General features: G+C 42.5%; 1 protein-coding gene across 3 annotated transcripts in view; it reads right to left on the bottom strand.

Moving 5' to 3' along the window:
• The window catches only part of epha4a (eph receptor A4a), a gene marked incomplete at its 3' end in the record, with an annotated part of 35,026 nt that extends 18,975 nt beyond the window's left edge, over positions 1-16,051 (bottom strand). For 2 of the 3 annotated variants that reach the window (XM_079453773.1, XM_079453774.1), the window contains exons 1-3: positions 15,892-16,051; positions 14,717-14,784; positions 12,073-12,736 (exon numbers count right to left, since the gene is read on the bottom strand). In XM_079453773.1, coding sequence (XP_079309899.1) covers positions 12,073-12,736; positions 14,717-14,784; positions 15,892-15,991 — 832 coding nt within the window. In that variant the 5' untranslated portion in view covers positions 15,992-16,051. The remainder of the gene's footprint in view (positions 1-12,072; positions 12,737-14,716; positions 14,785-15,891) is intronic. The other variant, XM_079453775.1, reaches the window with a different exon arrangement.
• Positions 16,052-16,277: the final 226 nt, after the last annotated feature.

Below are 16,277 nucleotides of genomic sequence, written 5' to 3'. Positions count from 1 at the left end.
CATCACAGTCTGCCCAGGAGCCAATCACTCGCAATCAGCCGCAATCGCACGCTTGATCAAGACAGAGTCACCATGGATCTCCAGAAAGGAGATTAACTGCATTTTTTCATTCTCTAAACAGGGTCCATAAAACAACAGCGGGGGGAGAGAAGACGCAGCCCTGGGTCGTGACCTCCGGAGGAGATCGAGCTTTATTGCCGTGCGTTGAGGAGGAAGGATGGGAATTAGTGATGGAGGCTAGATCTGATCAGCTTTGGTTTATCCTAATGCTGGCTGGAGGACAGAGTTAATTGAAAAAGATTATTGGGAAGCTTAAAACAAAGTGGTGGTTTGGACGTGTGTTCAGGAGACTTTCGACCAAACCGCTTCAGTCTTGTTTATAAGCGAATGCACTCATTGACGTATGGCACTTTTCTCAAGCACTTAAGATATCTAACACCCTCCACCTGCTTAAGTGCCCAAGTGTTTTCTCAGACCCGGACCCTACGGAGGACGACCAGCTGTCCCCTCCCTCTCTAAATCCTCTATCCGAGGTCCCCCATGAGACCCCTAACGGCTCCCAGTTTCCATTCCACATACAGCTCAAGAACCCCCCTACTGATCTGACCTTTCCACTCTCTCTCCATGGAGCCTATGACCACTGGGCTGGACAAAAGTAAGACAATCACGGTCTCATTGTCCACACCGGTGGACGATTGAAGAGATGAGCTTACTGCCTGTCACATAATAGCCTCTTAATTACCGGCCCATGCCCTAATATTCTGGGTCAGCGCTCTCGTCCAAGCGTTCATCATGAGGACTATGTTCTCCTCAATGAGGACATCATCTCAGACTGAGCTCTGAATGCGTTTTATGAGCCTCGGATTTTAAAACAGTCACCTGTTGTCCTCCACAGAGAGATAAATGAAGGGTGGAGCTGAGGGACAAAAGCGAGACATTGTGTTAGAAATGAATGCATTATGGAATTCCACAAAGTATTGAGAGACGTCCCAGCCTTGACAAAAGAGCCTAAATTAGATGCATGTAATTCGAGGATGTTCGGATGGGAGAGCTTTGATGATACTCGTGTAAATAGAGGCAAGTGGTTTCCATTGAGACAAGCGCAAATAAATAAACAGCAGACAAAGAGGTAAAATTGTAGGAAAAATAAATAGAAATGTGAAGAAACGTGGAAAGAATGAGAAGAAAGGGACAGGGAAATAAGTGGAGCTTCGGCACTGGGTGGTCTTCAGCGTGTGTGTGTGTCCGAGTGGAAATTCTACACTGACTTTGCCAGGTTATATTTCTCTCTCTCACACACACAGGAGTGAGGTGAACTCTCCTACTCCCTACGTATCTGTCCATCTTATTCTCTGCCACCACATGTCAGTTCCCCTCACACCCCGAGACTATCAGCGGAGCGTGACGAGACGTCAAATTCCCACAGTGCACCAAAATAATTATGCAGCTGAGAATCTCGCGGTTTTAATCGATTTCCAATTTCCCACGTTAGAAGTCTGGGGTAAAATTTAACATAAATTGGCTGCTCTTCGAAAACATATCTTAGGATAAAAGTACCACACATGTATACATGCTCGAGGGCAGTCAAAGTGAATATCCGTGGGCTGATGTGACCTAATGGCTTACATATTTATGACACGTTTATGGTGTTGGTTTATCTCTGTAGCCCTGCATGGGAGGATACCTTAATCCACCACACATACGCACACATTATCTCGCGACGTACCGGGTTCACGTTGGAATTTCTGGGATTTCCATACTAATGGTTTAACCCTAAGTGATCGAGAATGACGTAAAACTGTTTACTTGTGAAATTTCCATTTTGCACTTTTCACTCTACACTGGGTAAAACACAAAAACTTGGAGAAAAAAATCTAAATCAGACAAATACCGTTTTGCATTAGTATCATTTATAAATACAAATTACTTATTACATTTTACGGGTATTTTATTCTATACATAGCAGTTAACATTTTCCATGCAAACTTTTCAATATTTAATATTTAAATCTCATTCAAATTAAATTGAGATTGTGTTCTCAGACATGTGTAACCTGCAGAAGTATCTAAAACGTCATAAATAGATTGTAGGCATCAACATTAAAGGGATAGTTCACCCAAAAATGAAAATTCTGTAATCATTTACTCACCATCTTGTCATTTCAAACCTGTATGAGTTTCTTTCTTCCGCAGAACACAACGGAAGATATTTTGAAAATGTTGGTAACAGAATAGCACAGCCCCCCATTCACTTCTATTGTAACCAATTCAAGTGTATGGGGGATGCTAACTACATTCTTCAAAATATCTTCTTTTATATTCTGCAGAAGAAATTAATTTTGAAGGTGAACTGCTCCTTTTACCTTTGGAAAAAACAATATACCGTGGATTGAATATAACGTTTCTCAAGTTTTCGAATGCTGCTTTCACACGAATCTGATGGTATGGCTGAATGAACCTCAAAAGAAGTGAAGAACACACAGTAACTGAAAGATCATTATCACCTCTGCCCTCCAGCACGAACACACCAATTCCCTCATTGATCGGTTTCCGCCTTCTGCTTATTAATTATATCTGCAGTGACTGATATACCATGAGCCTCTTGCTGCATGCAAACATCGCTCATTGCCGCAGTGTCTCTGTGTGTGTGTCAAACCCAGAGAAGCCTGTGTGTATGTCAAAACCAAAGAAACTTGTTTGTCAGTAAAGGTCCAAAGCTTCCCTTTCCTTAATTTCTATATTCTCCCTGGTTGAATTTTTCAATCTCTTTCCTCTTCTTTTTTTCTATGTACCCTTCCACTGCCCTCTCTCACTCTCTGATCCCCCAACCTGTCAAAACTTTCCTAAGTCTTTTCTGGAGATAATCCCAAGGTCTTACTGAAGTAAAGTATGGCAATACAGCTAGAGGCGAACATGCACAAAGGACGCGTGTTAACCTTTACGTGCGAGAGATCTACACTATTACATGGCCATCTGCTGTACAAAAGACTGTGTGTGTGTGTGGCAGTTTTTTTTGTATTGAGAACCTCAAAAAAGAAAGAAAGAGGGCCCAAAGCAGCATAGACAACAACTGTGGGGTAGGTCTTTCTGAATCATATCAACTCAAGATCCCAGCCAGAGGATTACATCTGATAGACAGCGACTCCACCTACAAACAGCATTTCAGAAAGTTCTCTAAGCAGGGTTTGCGTAGGCAGGTGACAAGAAAACTCTCTCTCTCTCTCTCTCTGTCGGCTGTGGGGGTAGGGATGAAATAGCAGCAGGGATGTGGAGGTAAAGTGTCTTAGAAATGCAGCGTATTGTCTTGTCTGCTATCCTCAGAGCGGAGGGGCAGCTGAGAGAAGCGGGGGGCCAAACGTCTCACATTCTTTACAATTCCTGCATAGTAAACAAGGAGGAGCTGCTACTCAATGAGTGTGTATGTAAGGTACAGTTCAGCCAAAGATGTGAATTGTGTTTTCTAATAGTATCTAACAGTACGCCAATAGTAACTGCATACATTTTTTTGATTTTGTTCAAGTCTATATCCTCTCGCCTTATCTTTTTTCTCTCTGTTTCTTTTTCTGGCAGAAAATCATTGTCGCCTCACTGCAAAGCCAACTGTTCACCCTCATTCCAAAAGCTCTGTCCCACAATCACTTCTGGCACTTCATAAACCTTTCCCCCTCAGCCCTTTCTGTCTCTTTCAACACATCTCCGAGACCCAAAGCCAGGATTACTTTTACAATCATTAACAAATAGCACTCGCTCCGAGCAGGCTTGGCAGCAGGCGCCCTGGACCAACACAGGAATACTTTATTAAGTTCTGCTGCGGGGTCGGAGCGGGTATGTTCGGCATGAACCCAGCCTAAGTAGAGCTCTCTTGAAGAGCTGACACTGGCGAGGACGAGTCGTGTCCCATCCACTTGTATTTGCTCAGAGGACAGCCCGCAGAGACTGCAAAGGGCTACTCTGGGCTGGGCAGAAGCCAGAAACAGCGGGACGTGATCAGACAGCTCATGGTGAAGCAAAAATGAGAAGAGAAACCCTTAAGATTGAAGATCAGAACTGATTCGGTTTCAGCTGTTAAAGGAAAACTGTATACATCATTTTACTTTTACTAACCAAACGTCTCAAAGTCTCGTCTTTAGTATCAAGATCTTCTAAAATGTTTCTTATGAATTTTAAAAAGTGCAAATTGCTGACATAGTTAATTCAGATAAGTTCCTCTCAACCTGTGGTTCATAACAAACTTGCTCAAACTTGCACGTGTCAGAAACTTCGATCCTGACACATTTGTGTTTTTATGTACTGCTCAAGAATGAATGAGGTCTATAAGTTAAAGCATCAGTTTTTCAGTTCTCTTCCTCTCCCACAATGATCCTATTAAGGCAGCACCTAAGCTACAGTCAGTCAGTAAGGAACACGATGAACACAGACAAATGAGAAGGTCTGTACGGCGCTGGTTGATGCAAGAGAGGGTCACAGCCCCTCGATAGGGATACAGAGCGAGATAGAGGGAGATCGCGAATGAGAGGGAAAAAGAGAGATAGAAAAGGCCCTTATTAATTCAGGAAGCTTTCACATGCTAATGTTCTTGCTGTCGGCTTTGGTTCCCCACCTCCTCTCAGCCAAGGGCCTTCAAAGGGAGACTGCCATACAAAGACATGGAGAATGCACTGCGCTGCCCGCTGAATAGGGCTCTCGCTTAGCGAGCAATCTTTGCTTTAAAAAAAACCTCCAAGACCAGCTCATGACATGGAGACCACTGTGCTGTAGAAAAAAGGCGATGAAATATCTCAAACTGAAGAGATAAAATCTAACGTTATGATTACACATATGAGCCTAGAGCCAAAGCAAGCAGTAACAACTTACAGTTAAAACAAGCAAAAGTAAGATTTCTATACGGGGAATACGATGGCGGACCTTTCTGGTCCGTCACGCAGCAGCGGTCCAATATTTGACACAGAGAGGGAATTCCTTAGAGATGGAGAATATGCATGCAAAGGATTATGGGTTGTGGTTAGTGTGAGGGGTTTGGTAAACGTCAGAGACCGTGTGGCTGTGTGTGTGTCTATTTCACTGTAGCCACAAGCTTGTGCCTCAGAGCGGAGGTGTGTGAATGAGGTGGTGAGCGAGCAGAAAGACTTCTACGATCTCAGATTAACATCCAGCAGGGCCATTAAAGGGTAAATGTGTCAACACTACAGCACCGATGACTGAACTGCACTTCGCAACACTATCTTTTTTCAAATGTCTGCTTTCTTTGAGTCACATGTGTTTTTGAAGGTTAAATAGTGCAAACACAAGGGAACATGTGTGTTCTAGCGCACGCGTTTGTGTGCATACAGTACATTGAGGAAGAAACACAAATGCAGCAGACAAATGAGCTGGGACTCTGTTAAAAGAAACACACTTGGCTTAGTTTTGTGTGCTACATGTGTTAGACATAACCACAACACTCTAATCCTGTTAAGGGCCTTTTACACACTAGAGGAGCATGTGTGCTTACAAACGCATCAGTTTAATTTTACGTCTTGTTGTGAAATACGGAGCAACTATATAAGGAAATCTTTTCATGTAGTGGGTGTTAGGTTAATAGCCAGCTGAATAAATGGAAAACCACTTTAAGGGTATGAAAAAGAAACCTCTCAGATTACACTCTTCTTTCGCTTGGTAAAATACTCTGTTTTTGTCTTCTATCACCTGCTCTGAATATGAGGGAACATAAACATTTTTACAGCACAGTGTTGGAGGAGCTACTTTGAAACTGAGACTTGTTGCCAAGCTACTCATAATTTCAAGTAGTTGAACTGTTGTCAAGCTAACTTTAGTTAAAAAAGTCATTAACGCCACTATGAGCAACAAATAAGTCGCTAAATGTAGGTAAATACGCTAAGGTTATTTTAGATGTTTGAAATGCATAACTAGGAGATTTTACAACCTTGTTAACCTTGCATACAACAAAAAAGACAACATGACCAGATACATCTGCGCTAAATACCAATAAAAACAATTCGCTAAGATAAATCAATGCAAGACTTAACTTTAGAAAAAGTGGCTTGTTATCATAAAAGGTACACTATTTTAAAAACAGCTGAGCTACTCTCATGCAATTCTGCAAAGTCTGTGATATTCAGTATGAATAAAACTGCTAACCAACGTGTAGCTACATTTTAATGCTGCTATATAACACTCTGGTTCCTTTATGTTCTAACGAAATTCCTCCGTGAGATTTACGTCCACAGAAGTGTATCAGCACACGCTCTTCATCTTTCCCCTCCCGTTGTTCTTGCGGCGCTAACAAAGACATAAAGTCAAAACTAATTGTGTTCAGTGACAAACCGAGTGGCTTTCTCCACAGCTGCTGGTCTGAGAGACCAATCCTCTCCAGCAAACTCCGGAAAAGAAATAAACCCTTGAGTCTAATGGAGGAAATTACATCCACCCATGCTTCAACCCCTCCAAATAATTACCCGTATTAATGTGCATTGTGAATTTGCCGCCGTGACCCCACCGGGCTAATCACCAATGTTGCCATGCATTGTGGAAACAGGTCTGCCGACCCCCTAAATAATCCTATCACTAAGTCTGTATTTTCTCCCGCTCCTGTTCTTGTAGACACACTCTAGGCTAATTGACATCTGTTAACTGACGTCCTATCAAAGCTCTTTCTAGAAGCGAGTGGAGAGTTTTCCAAAGGGCACTTCAGTAAGGAATCCTCAAGTATGTTGCCGAGTAAAAATGTTTGCGCAATGGAGTGTTCTCTCAGTCCGGTGTTGTAAAAACTGCTTTTGTGTGCTTTTACGAACAACATCTCCATTCACGTTCACATATTTACCTAAGTGAGAGAAAACAGATTTACAAAGACTCATTTCAGTTAGTGCAATTCATACTTCGGAGAAAAGTTTTGTCATCGAGATTGAAATGGAAACACTAAGATTAATTTGAGGCATCCATCATCCTGAATCGAACCATTCATATTATGACTTCATAAACGCTTCATTAGGACAAAAAAGCACAAATGCATTCACAGGCTCCATCTGGTGCGTTTGTACAAAGAACATTTTGGCAGCATCCTAATCAAACCCAAAGACAATGATGCTCAGCAGCCGCTCTGACTGTAAAGTTAAGCGTGCCCCGTTGCATAAAACAGGTCAGCATCTTAAATAACACTTTTCATGGGGAAAAGCGATGGCTCGGGTCTTCCATTGGTTCCATCTCCGCCCTGCCTTCAACCCCCCGTTGACACCATCCAAGTCTGACCTATGACCTCTTCGGGGAGGAAGCCAACTTAAAGATTCCATGTGTGGAGCAGGAAGAGAAAAGAGCTGCACTAAATGATGGGGAGGTTAGAAAAAACTTGCTGGGCGCTAAGGTACACCGTTGATGGACATCTTGTCAAATATGCACGAACCCTTTGGCATAAAGCATGTGTGCTGAGCAACGGCTAAATGGATCCAGAGTTAATCAGGGAGAATGGGGCGGTGGGACTCTGGAGCAGGGAGTCAATAAGGCTCATCCACTCGAAAAGATATCTGCCCTGGTAAGCGGACGCTGAGAAAGTGCTGTCCGTACCACTGCACTGGAGATCTGTGCTCAGCTCTTCTGATCTAACACATCCAGACTGTCAGTAATGAACGCGTGCCAGACGGTGTAATTAAAAAATAATTAAACACCAGAGAGATGAGACTAGCGGTATCAGAATTTCTCAAAAGGGGATGCAGAGTAGCTCGCATTAGTGGAAAATGCTTGCCGTGTAGTTTCGAGAGTCTTTCATGGGAAATTAAATGAATTTATCAAGGACACTAAAAAGAGTAAAACTATCCAAATATGTTTCTTAAAAGTCTCTGGGTCACAGTGCAATACTACTGTGTGATTCAACATCATCATATGAAAGAATCATTTCAGGTTTTGTACCACATGAGGGTGAATAAATTCATTTTTATTCTTGAGCGAACTATACCTTTAAGTTTAGTTTTCATACAGATTCGATCAATGCTGGAACCTTCTTTATCCCTCGTGTGGAAAAACGGATTCTTGGCGAACAAACAAAATGTTTTCCCCTCCCACCCCTACACGGTCCCATTTTACAGTGATGTATCATAGAATTAGCATTGCCGTTTTTCTAACTGTTTTCTAACAGTTGGACCGCTCACCATCACCCCTCCCACCAGCACTGTCCTGTCCTTCAGGCCGTTTTGCACCCAGCGCCTCCATCACAACATGACAAGTGAAGGGCTGCGAGCAGGCCGGAGAGCTTCCGTTTGGGAGCACCAGATGATGACTGACAGCGAGAGGTCAAGGAGAACAACACACACATGAGCAAGCAATCGCTCACATACTGACAAACCGGGCCGAAGATGCACGGAGGCGTCTGAACTCTGCATGCTTTGTTGAAATGTGCACATCAGGACCGGAAAGATCTAGATTTAATCACCCGAATCGTATTATCCAAATGATTTCAAACATATACAGCATGCTCTCATGATCACAGGATGCAGAGGAGGGACCCAATGAAAGGACGAGCTGCCCATTGTTTCTGAGAGACAAGTTTGCTGGCTTTGCATTTCACGGACACACAAAATATGCAAATGACGGATTTGTTTGATATCAAAGGGCACCTCTCTCCTGCTCTCTCTCTCTCTCTCTCTCTCTCTCTGTTTTTCTCTTTCCCGGGACAGCTGACAGTCTATTCAGTGGCCGATGCAGGAGCTAGGGGAGAACTGAGGAGAATTGTGACAGAAATCAACATATGCACTTGCCATCAAAAGAGAAAAAGGAAGGGATGAATATTCATAGGTAAGAGCGTTTTGGCAGGCGGTGGCTATTGTTCGGCGAAGAAAAGCACAAAAACGTCTCACAGCTGAGGATGATGGTTCTCATACACCTGCTTGTGATTATGACGCGTAAGCTTTTTCTAATTACACGCACGTACACAGGTGCTGAGGTGCAAAGTTTACATTAAAGAATAATTGTGTACTTAAACAACAACAATACATGAGCAGAACGAATCAATACAACTTCTTAAGTACGGCAATTTGCCTAATGCGTGATTCAAACTAAAATGTACTTTTGCTTTGTTAAGTCGATAGAGGCTACGTTCTCTTGAGATCTCGGCTCGCATACATAAACAATGTTTTGTCAAGCATCGTTTTTCTTCCGGTTACGCAGGCTGTTGTCTATTCTGATTCAAAGCTCAGTGTATCATATTAACACAATTCCCATCATGCTCTTGTTCTCCAACCCCTTCTCAAAACCTTTTTTCTTTCTAATTACTTAAATGCAGCGCTGTTTTATCTTAGTGCCCCTTACGAAAAATACTGTGATTTAGATAATTCCATGGTGCTTTGATACAAAGAGTTAAAGTAGGATGAATGTAGGGAGAAACACCAATAACTGGTTAATGTTATTTTTTAAATATGATCCAAAATGGCTATATCACTCTCATCAAATACTAGTTTAGGATGAACTTTATCTCTACATGTGCTCACCCTAACCAAGATATTTAATCTATTCATACACCATCGTATTTAAAAGGAACTTAAAGGCATGTCAAATAATACCATATCATTATCATTTTAGTGTTGAATAGAATCTACGATATATCTTTCAAGTAATACCTCAGTACATTTTTGTAAGGGGTGTAGGTCTCATGCTGGCTGGATTTTTCTACATGCCGATCTGCTGTTTCACTACATACTGTTTACGGATTACACAGCGCACTCAAACACAGAGACTGTGCTGTTCTTTCTTTGCAGCCTAGCAGCTCAGTGGGCATTTACACTTCTCCAGCTCGTCGGACGCCCACTAACAAGTGGAGATTTCCTTTCTGTCCTCACCTCCTACTCGACACCGCAGATGAGCAGTGAGAAAACAACAAATGCTTAAAAAGGAAAAAAGCCACAATATCCCCAAAATCTAATTTCTGCCTTATCCAGCCCAAAAGTCTGGTGTTTAGAGGCCCTGTCTCACTTTCTGCTTTTGGGCCTATCTGTCTAAGCTGCAGCTGTCAAAATTTTGACGTCTTAATCAATCGCGGCCATGACCCCCGTCTTTCGGGGAGGGTGCGTAATAAAACCAAAGATCACCCTTGACCCCTGTCTAGTGTTCCTCTCTTCTCACCCCACCCTCAATCCCAAAAACCCTAACAATTGGGGATGGGTCCATTGATGCCTCCTAGGGTACAGGGCTTGTATCCCTTAGGCTCAATGGGTTTTGTCACAAGGGTATGTGGACGCCCCATTGAGAAAGTTCTCGCCCTTTCCTACGCCCTCACATTGAAGGTGAACCTCTGCATCTCTCCTCTGGCTTGGCCTGAACACACAGACTTATTAAACAGATAGTGACTTTCATCTCCATGCTGGGAGAGAGAGGCACCTTTTGAACCCTCTTGAATGAGGAAACAACTGTCAGTTGCCTGACTGAAACAGCATCTGATGGCTTAATCAGCCATTGATGACAGGGCCACGCTTAAGAAGAAAACAGACCGAAATGGTCTTCATATATTCATGAACAAATTTTTTCAACCAAAGGCAGCTCTACATACTTCACATAATGCAATTTGCTTGTTTGGTCACTTCACACTTAGTGCAATATCAAGTGTTTGCAAACATTCAATTTTTTTAGCAACAGCCGATCCTTTGTTGGAATACTGAAACAATATCCTCCACAATATTAGCTTTTGGGACTTTGTGGGTTTTTTTAATTGATGCCGAGAGCTGGGAAATTAAATTTGTAAACTTTTGGTGATTGCGATTGCCAACACAGACGTGAGGTTTCAGAAATATAAAAAATTTGCTCTCTCAAATATCTGAGAGTAATGAAATCATCGTCGCAGGCCTTGAAGTGATTTAGGTAGAGCGTTCCACTAAATGTCTGCGTGGAAATGGTATTCTTTGCTCAGAAAATTACAGCCTCTTTCTTTGATTCTAACATAGCTGAACGGCAAAAGAGTGCAGGGGGAGAAATGGAGAATGCGAGTGGGAAAACCGGTTGTTGCCAGCGGGCTCCCGTCATAAAAGAGTGGCCAAGAAAAACGGCCAGTTCTCTGAGAACGGCCTTTCCCAGCGTACCCCTTCAACCACCCACACAAACCAATCTACTGAGGGAGACCGCCCGCGGCGATCGGTGAGTTCCCCCCTCAGTCCACAGCAGCCCTAAATTACAGCCCGTATTTGTCATGCAATTAGCCCGCTGAGATAGCGCTCATAAATAAAAGCCAGTAGACTGGCCAGTTGGCCATTTATCACCCTGCAACGACCCTCTCCTAGACCAGACACTCATACAGAAAGAAAGCAGGGGCGTGTTCGAACTGTCTGTATGTCCTTTGGCTCTTCCTTTTTTGCCTGCACTGACCTCAGCATTACCCCAAACACTATATCACCGCTTTACTGCCGTACGGCCTGACGACGGATGCTGCGAATCATAGCCAACGCACCGAGAGAGAAACGGCCCTCTGGTGACAGATCTGATCCTCTCCTTTTCTTCTTTTATCTCTCTTGCTCTTTCAGACTTTTGTCAATCAGGTTTTCAGCCTTCAATGCGAACTGAAAACCATCACACATGCTCTCGAGAGATAGCGCAGAGAACGAGAGAGAGACAGACACAAAGCAAAGGGTGCGAGAGCCTTCGTCCGTGATCTAATTAAATGGATTCCGCACATGAACCACATGGCTGTTGCTCCAACAAAATAATTAGCGGTAACATTTTTCATGCACAGATCCACAGGGAGGTGTTTTGATATCAAACAAGGCGATTCATAATCATAACCAGACCTCTCGAATAGCAACGCTCGCTTAATTCGCAGTGATCTGCCGAGTGCCCAGCTGTCTACATCTGAGTCAACTCACACATCCCTAAGGGGAAAACTGCATCTGGACCAACTTCAGTTGTAATGATCTCACCACTCTCTCACCTCGCAGATTTAAATTATAGAATATATTACTGCTGGGCGATCTGGGCTTGTTTATTTTATTTTCCGTGTGGGAGGTGTGTAAATCTCTAATCGCAACAGACACATTTCGGCATACAAAGGCTGCGAGAAACCAAAGAGTAAAACAGCATTGAGCCAGCAGGTTATTCGAGCTCTTACCTTGGCAGGTTCCTCCGTGTTCCTCGTAGCCAGGGTTACACAAACAGTTTCCTATAGGCACCAGCCATTCTCCATCTGCTCCGCAGTACATCTTGGGAACCTCTCGTTCCTCAGAATTGTCCACGCAGGAACCCCGCACCTCCACTAGAGATGAGGTGTCTGCTCCCGTGGTGGTGTCAGGAAACTGTGCCAGGTTGCGTACGGTAAGGGGACATTTCTTATAGAAGATCCTTACGGACACCAGGGCAATGCAGGCCCCGACATCCTGGAACGCCAGGTAGAAGCCCTTTCGTGTCAAAATTCCCACATCTCTTACTTCCGTGTTCAGCTTCATGATGCGGTCTCCTATGTCCACCTGCGTAAAGCTCTCATCGGCGGCAATGGTGTCGATTTTGGTGAACTGGTTCTCACGGATGTACCTCTCTTTGTCATTGTTAGACTCGTAGTAGTAAAGGTTAAAGGTCTCCTTGCAGGTTCCCATGACTCCAGGCAGGCTGTTGCAGTCACGCAGGGTGAACTTGATCTCGATGTAGACGCGCTGGGCTCCGCCACGAGGGATCCAGTCTGTTCGAAGCCAGTTGTTCTGGCTGGGTTCCATTACGTTGCATACCTGGTACGTCCTGATTGGCGTATTCTTCTCATCCATGATGCTCACCTCTTCCCACTGAGAGAGAGAGACAGAGAGAAAGACAGAGTGATAAGTAAGCCTATAGAGATTCTGCCCGAGAGGGGTTTTTGTCTCGGCAGGTGCACACAATTCCAGGCCCAGTGCTGGAGATATTCCACAGACCAACAGCTGCAAAGACGCAATGATTTCATTGATTACGGTATGATAATGAGAATTTAATCACACATCTGTCAACTTCTGTTAACTTAGTATCCGCATGTGGTAGCCTACACAAAGGCTTTAGACAAGTAAACTTTTAAATACTTAACCTTCACAGCGCATTATAAATTCTTAAAAGTATTATTTAATATACAAGATAAATACATCAGATTGTTAGCTAAACTAAAGTGGTATGATTTCAAAAGCAATGTTAAGCAGCCATATTACGTATAAGTGCTTCAAAGTATGCATCCCAGACGAGGGCCATTTCTGAACATTAATATTTAGACTAACTTTTAAGCCAGCTAAAACAGATGTTTTATGGAGATAGAAGGTGTTGACTTGATGGATTCCTGCAAATGGGGTAAGATGTTACTCTGCGTTTAACACTCCGCTCTTGAATACTTCACAGTTAAAAGTGCTGTTTTAAACAATACAGCGGCAAGCACAGCAATCGTGCACACATTCTAAACAAACGCACTGCCTAGAAACATCTACAACGTTATCTTCATGGTCACCATCAATCCTCTATTAGGCTACTATAATAACACAGGCCTAAGAGTTACATACTTCCTGCTGGTGAGAGTTTAAAATGAGATGTGTGTGACAAAGAAAAGTTTTGAAAAGGCCTGTCACGATCTATGACGCCTTCTTTTCTTCTCGCTTTTTACTCTTTGAAAGTCGTAAGTGTAGAAATCCCAGCTGTCATGCAGATAAAGCTGTACATTTGGCCTGATTGCATGAGGGAGGGGGCTCAGCCGGGACCCTGTCAATCAACTGGGTTGATGAGATAAAGCAGCAAAGGGTTGCTTGGTTGTGCAGGGTTACGTTTCCTTAAATGCCAAGTTCACCATTAAACCTGAAACCAAGCAAACTGGGCACTGAGAGAGAGAGAGAGAGAGAGAGAGAGAGAGAGAGAGAGAGAGAGAGAGAGAGAGAGAGAGAGAGAGAGAGAGAGAGAGAGAGAGAGAGCTGGAGGAGGCCTAATTGTACCCTAATTTAAGAAAATGCTGATCAAATAAAACCCATAAATTACTTCACAGGGTTCTCAATAGATCGATTCAGAGGACATTTTTTACAAGCACAATTTTTCGTATAACTGCATGCACTAACCCGTTCAGACACTTTTAAAGGAAAAAATACACTTTAACAACAATTAAACTTATATAGTAAATGAATGTAAAATATGAACAAAAAGTATATTAAAATGTAATGAAATTTAATTTAATATAAAATTTCATACTAATTGTTGGCCTTTCCTAATAAACGATGCGCAAATGAAATATACAATTCACGGATAGCCTATAAAATTCCATCTGCACTATTTTTTAGATTGCAACCAATGAATGACACAAATAAATTAACATTATCAAATGCATATAATTTAGAAATGAATTATCCCGAGTACAAGCACTTAAATTCCAGTCGTTTCTCAGTCTGTAGCCTATAAAACATCAAATTATACAGAACGAAGCCATTGCAGCTGTCGGGGTTTATAATTATGGATTGTGTATATCTCATTAGTCTCCGTGTGCTAATGCAAAAACTACTGATTGCATACCGTGTCGCCTCTTAAGCTGTTTTCCATCACTTTTCGGCAAGGTTTTGAAACGACGTGAGGCCATCTCTTTACCTTCTACACTGCAGTCCCTGTTGTGGTCAAAACGGCTAATTTTCCTTGTCCGTTTTTTCAACGGTGTGAATATGGTTCCCAAGACCATGTTTAAAGCAATAAACTCATAATGAGACGTAGGCGATTGTTTTCCACGCAAATAAACAAGTTAAAGCAACATGATCTTTCGCCTTCTCCGAACTTACCCCTCCTTCCGTCGGACTCGCAACCCACTTCAGTTCGCCTTGCACAGTCCTCGAGTCCAGCAGCGTCACTGCGGAAAGACAACATGCCATCAATCACTGATGAGGGGTGATCAGCGTCCAGCATCCATCAGGACGACATCAAACTAACTTTTAAGTCACAAGTTGTTTCAATTGCTACACAATTGTTCTCAACTAACATTCGTTATGCCCCGGACATCTAGGCCTGGTATTAATTGACAATCATATAATAAGCAAGAAATCTAAATGCACTGTAAATACGTCAATAATTTACTCTTATATTTGGACTAAATATATTTTTTATATATGACTTTCTTGACCATTTATTAGCCAATAATCCTAAATCGACTATAGACTAAGCAAAATAAATCCATAAGAGATGAAAAATAGTCAGTTCGCAGCATTATATCAATTATATGTAGACGTTTTATCTTTGCAACACAGGATGTATTTTGTCTATTTTAAGCGTTAAAGATTTGCCCGCAGTTTCATAGACATAATTCATTATTTGAATGCGGCCCTGAAAGGCGCTTTAAAATCACTGGTGTTTTTTTCTTTTTTATATTATCCTCCAATAAAGCTCCAAAATACTTGTAACCTTAAAATAAAAAAGCATGCATTCCGTCTCATGTGATAGTTTCAAGAGTTGGAAGACTAACAGTCTAGTTAGACTGCAAAACCTCTGCGTGTATTTGTCCATTATGATGAGCGGATTTACATTGCTTAAATAAAATACCCTAAATAAGCAAAATTTTCCTTCATTTCTTTGATATCAACAAAGCGCAACTTATAATTTCCATTGTGGCTATCCATACAACATTTCATGACGCTGGTGTCTGTAAATTGCAAAATTTCAATTAGATATGTGTTCAAACAGTGCGAGTGTTCAAGTCCTAATAGAGTCCGTGTTGAACTTCGAGTGTTGGACGGCGCGATCTTGGATCGGGACTGCGGATTTGGAAACGACAACAGACACTTGGAGATGCCCAAAGAGACTTTAGTATAAAATGTTATAAATCCATTACGTTGACTTAATAAAGTCCCAGGGAAAACAGATGGCACTAAGAAATAGACCATAGAGCACTCTACGCTGTCCCAAGTCGTAACCTCAAAAGACCAAAACTTCAATAAATTGCGCTCCTTTGGTAAATCCTTACCTTCGTTAGGAGGGTAGACCCGTGCGGTTAATGCGAAAGTCGGTATCCAAATTATTAGCGCTAAAGTCGCCGTAAACACAAGCGCAGCCATTGGTGTCATTTCGGTGTGCGTCTCCTTCGCTCCGCGCACGGACCGAAGTTGCGTCTATCCCAGTGGAATAAGTGTGATGCGCAGAGCGCTCTGATCACCGCCGAGGGGCGGATCTTTTCTGCCTGACGCGATGTCACAGCGAGACGCCAAAAATCAACAGTCTCTCTATTCGGGTAAATAGCAAGCCTATTTTTCAGCAGGTGAGTGGTATCTGAAAAATTCTATATGCCTAGAAAGTCCTTTTCCAGGACTTTCAAAAAAAATGAGAGCGAGGGAGAAAGACAAATCCTTAAAG

The sequence above is a fragment of the Barbatula barbatula genome (genome assembly GCF_947034865.1).
Source record: "Barbatula barbatula genome assembly, chromosome: 3".
Classification (NCBI taxonomy): domain Eukaryota; kingdom Metazoa; phylum Chordata; class Actinopteri; order Cypriniformes; family Nemacheilidae; genus Barbatula; species Barbatula barbatula.
Note: the sequence above shows the minus strand (reverse complement) of the source record. Positions and strands in the feature narration are given on the sequence as shown.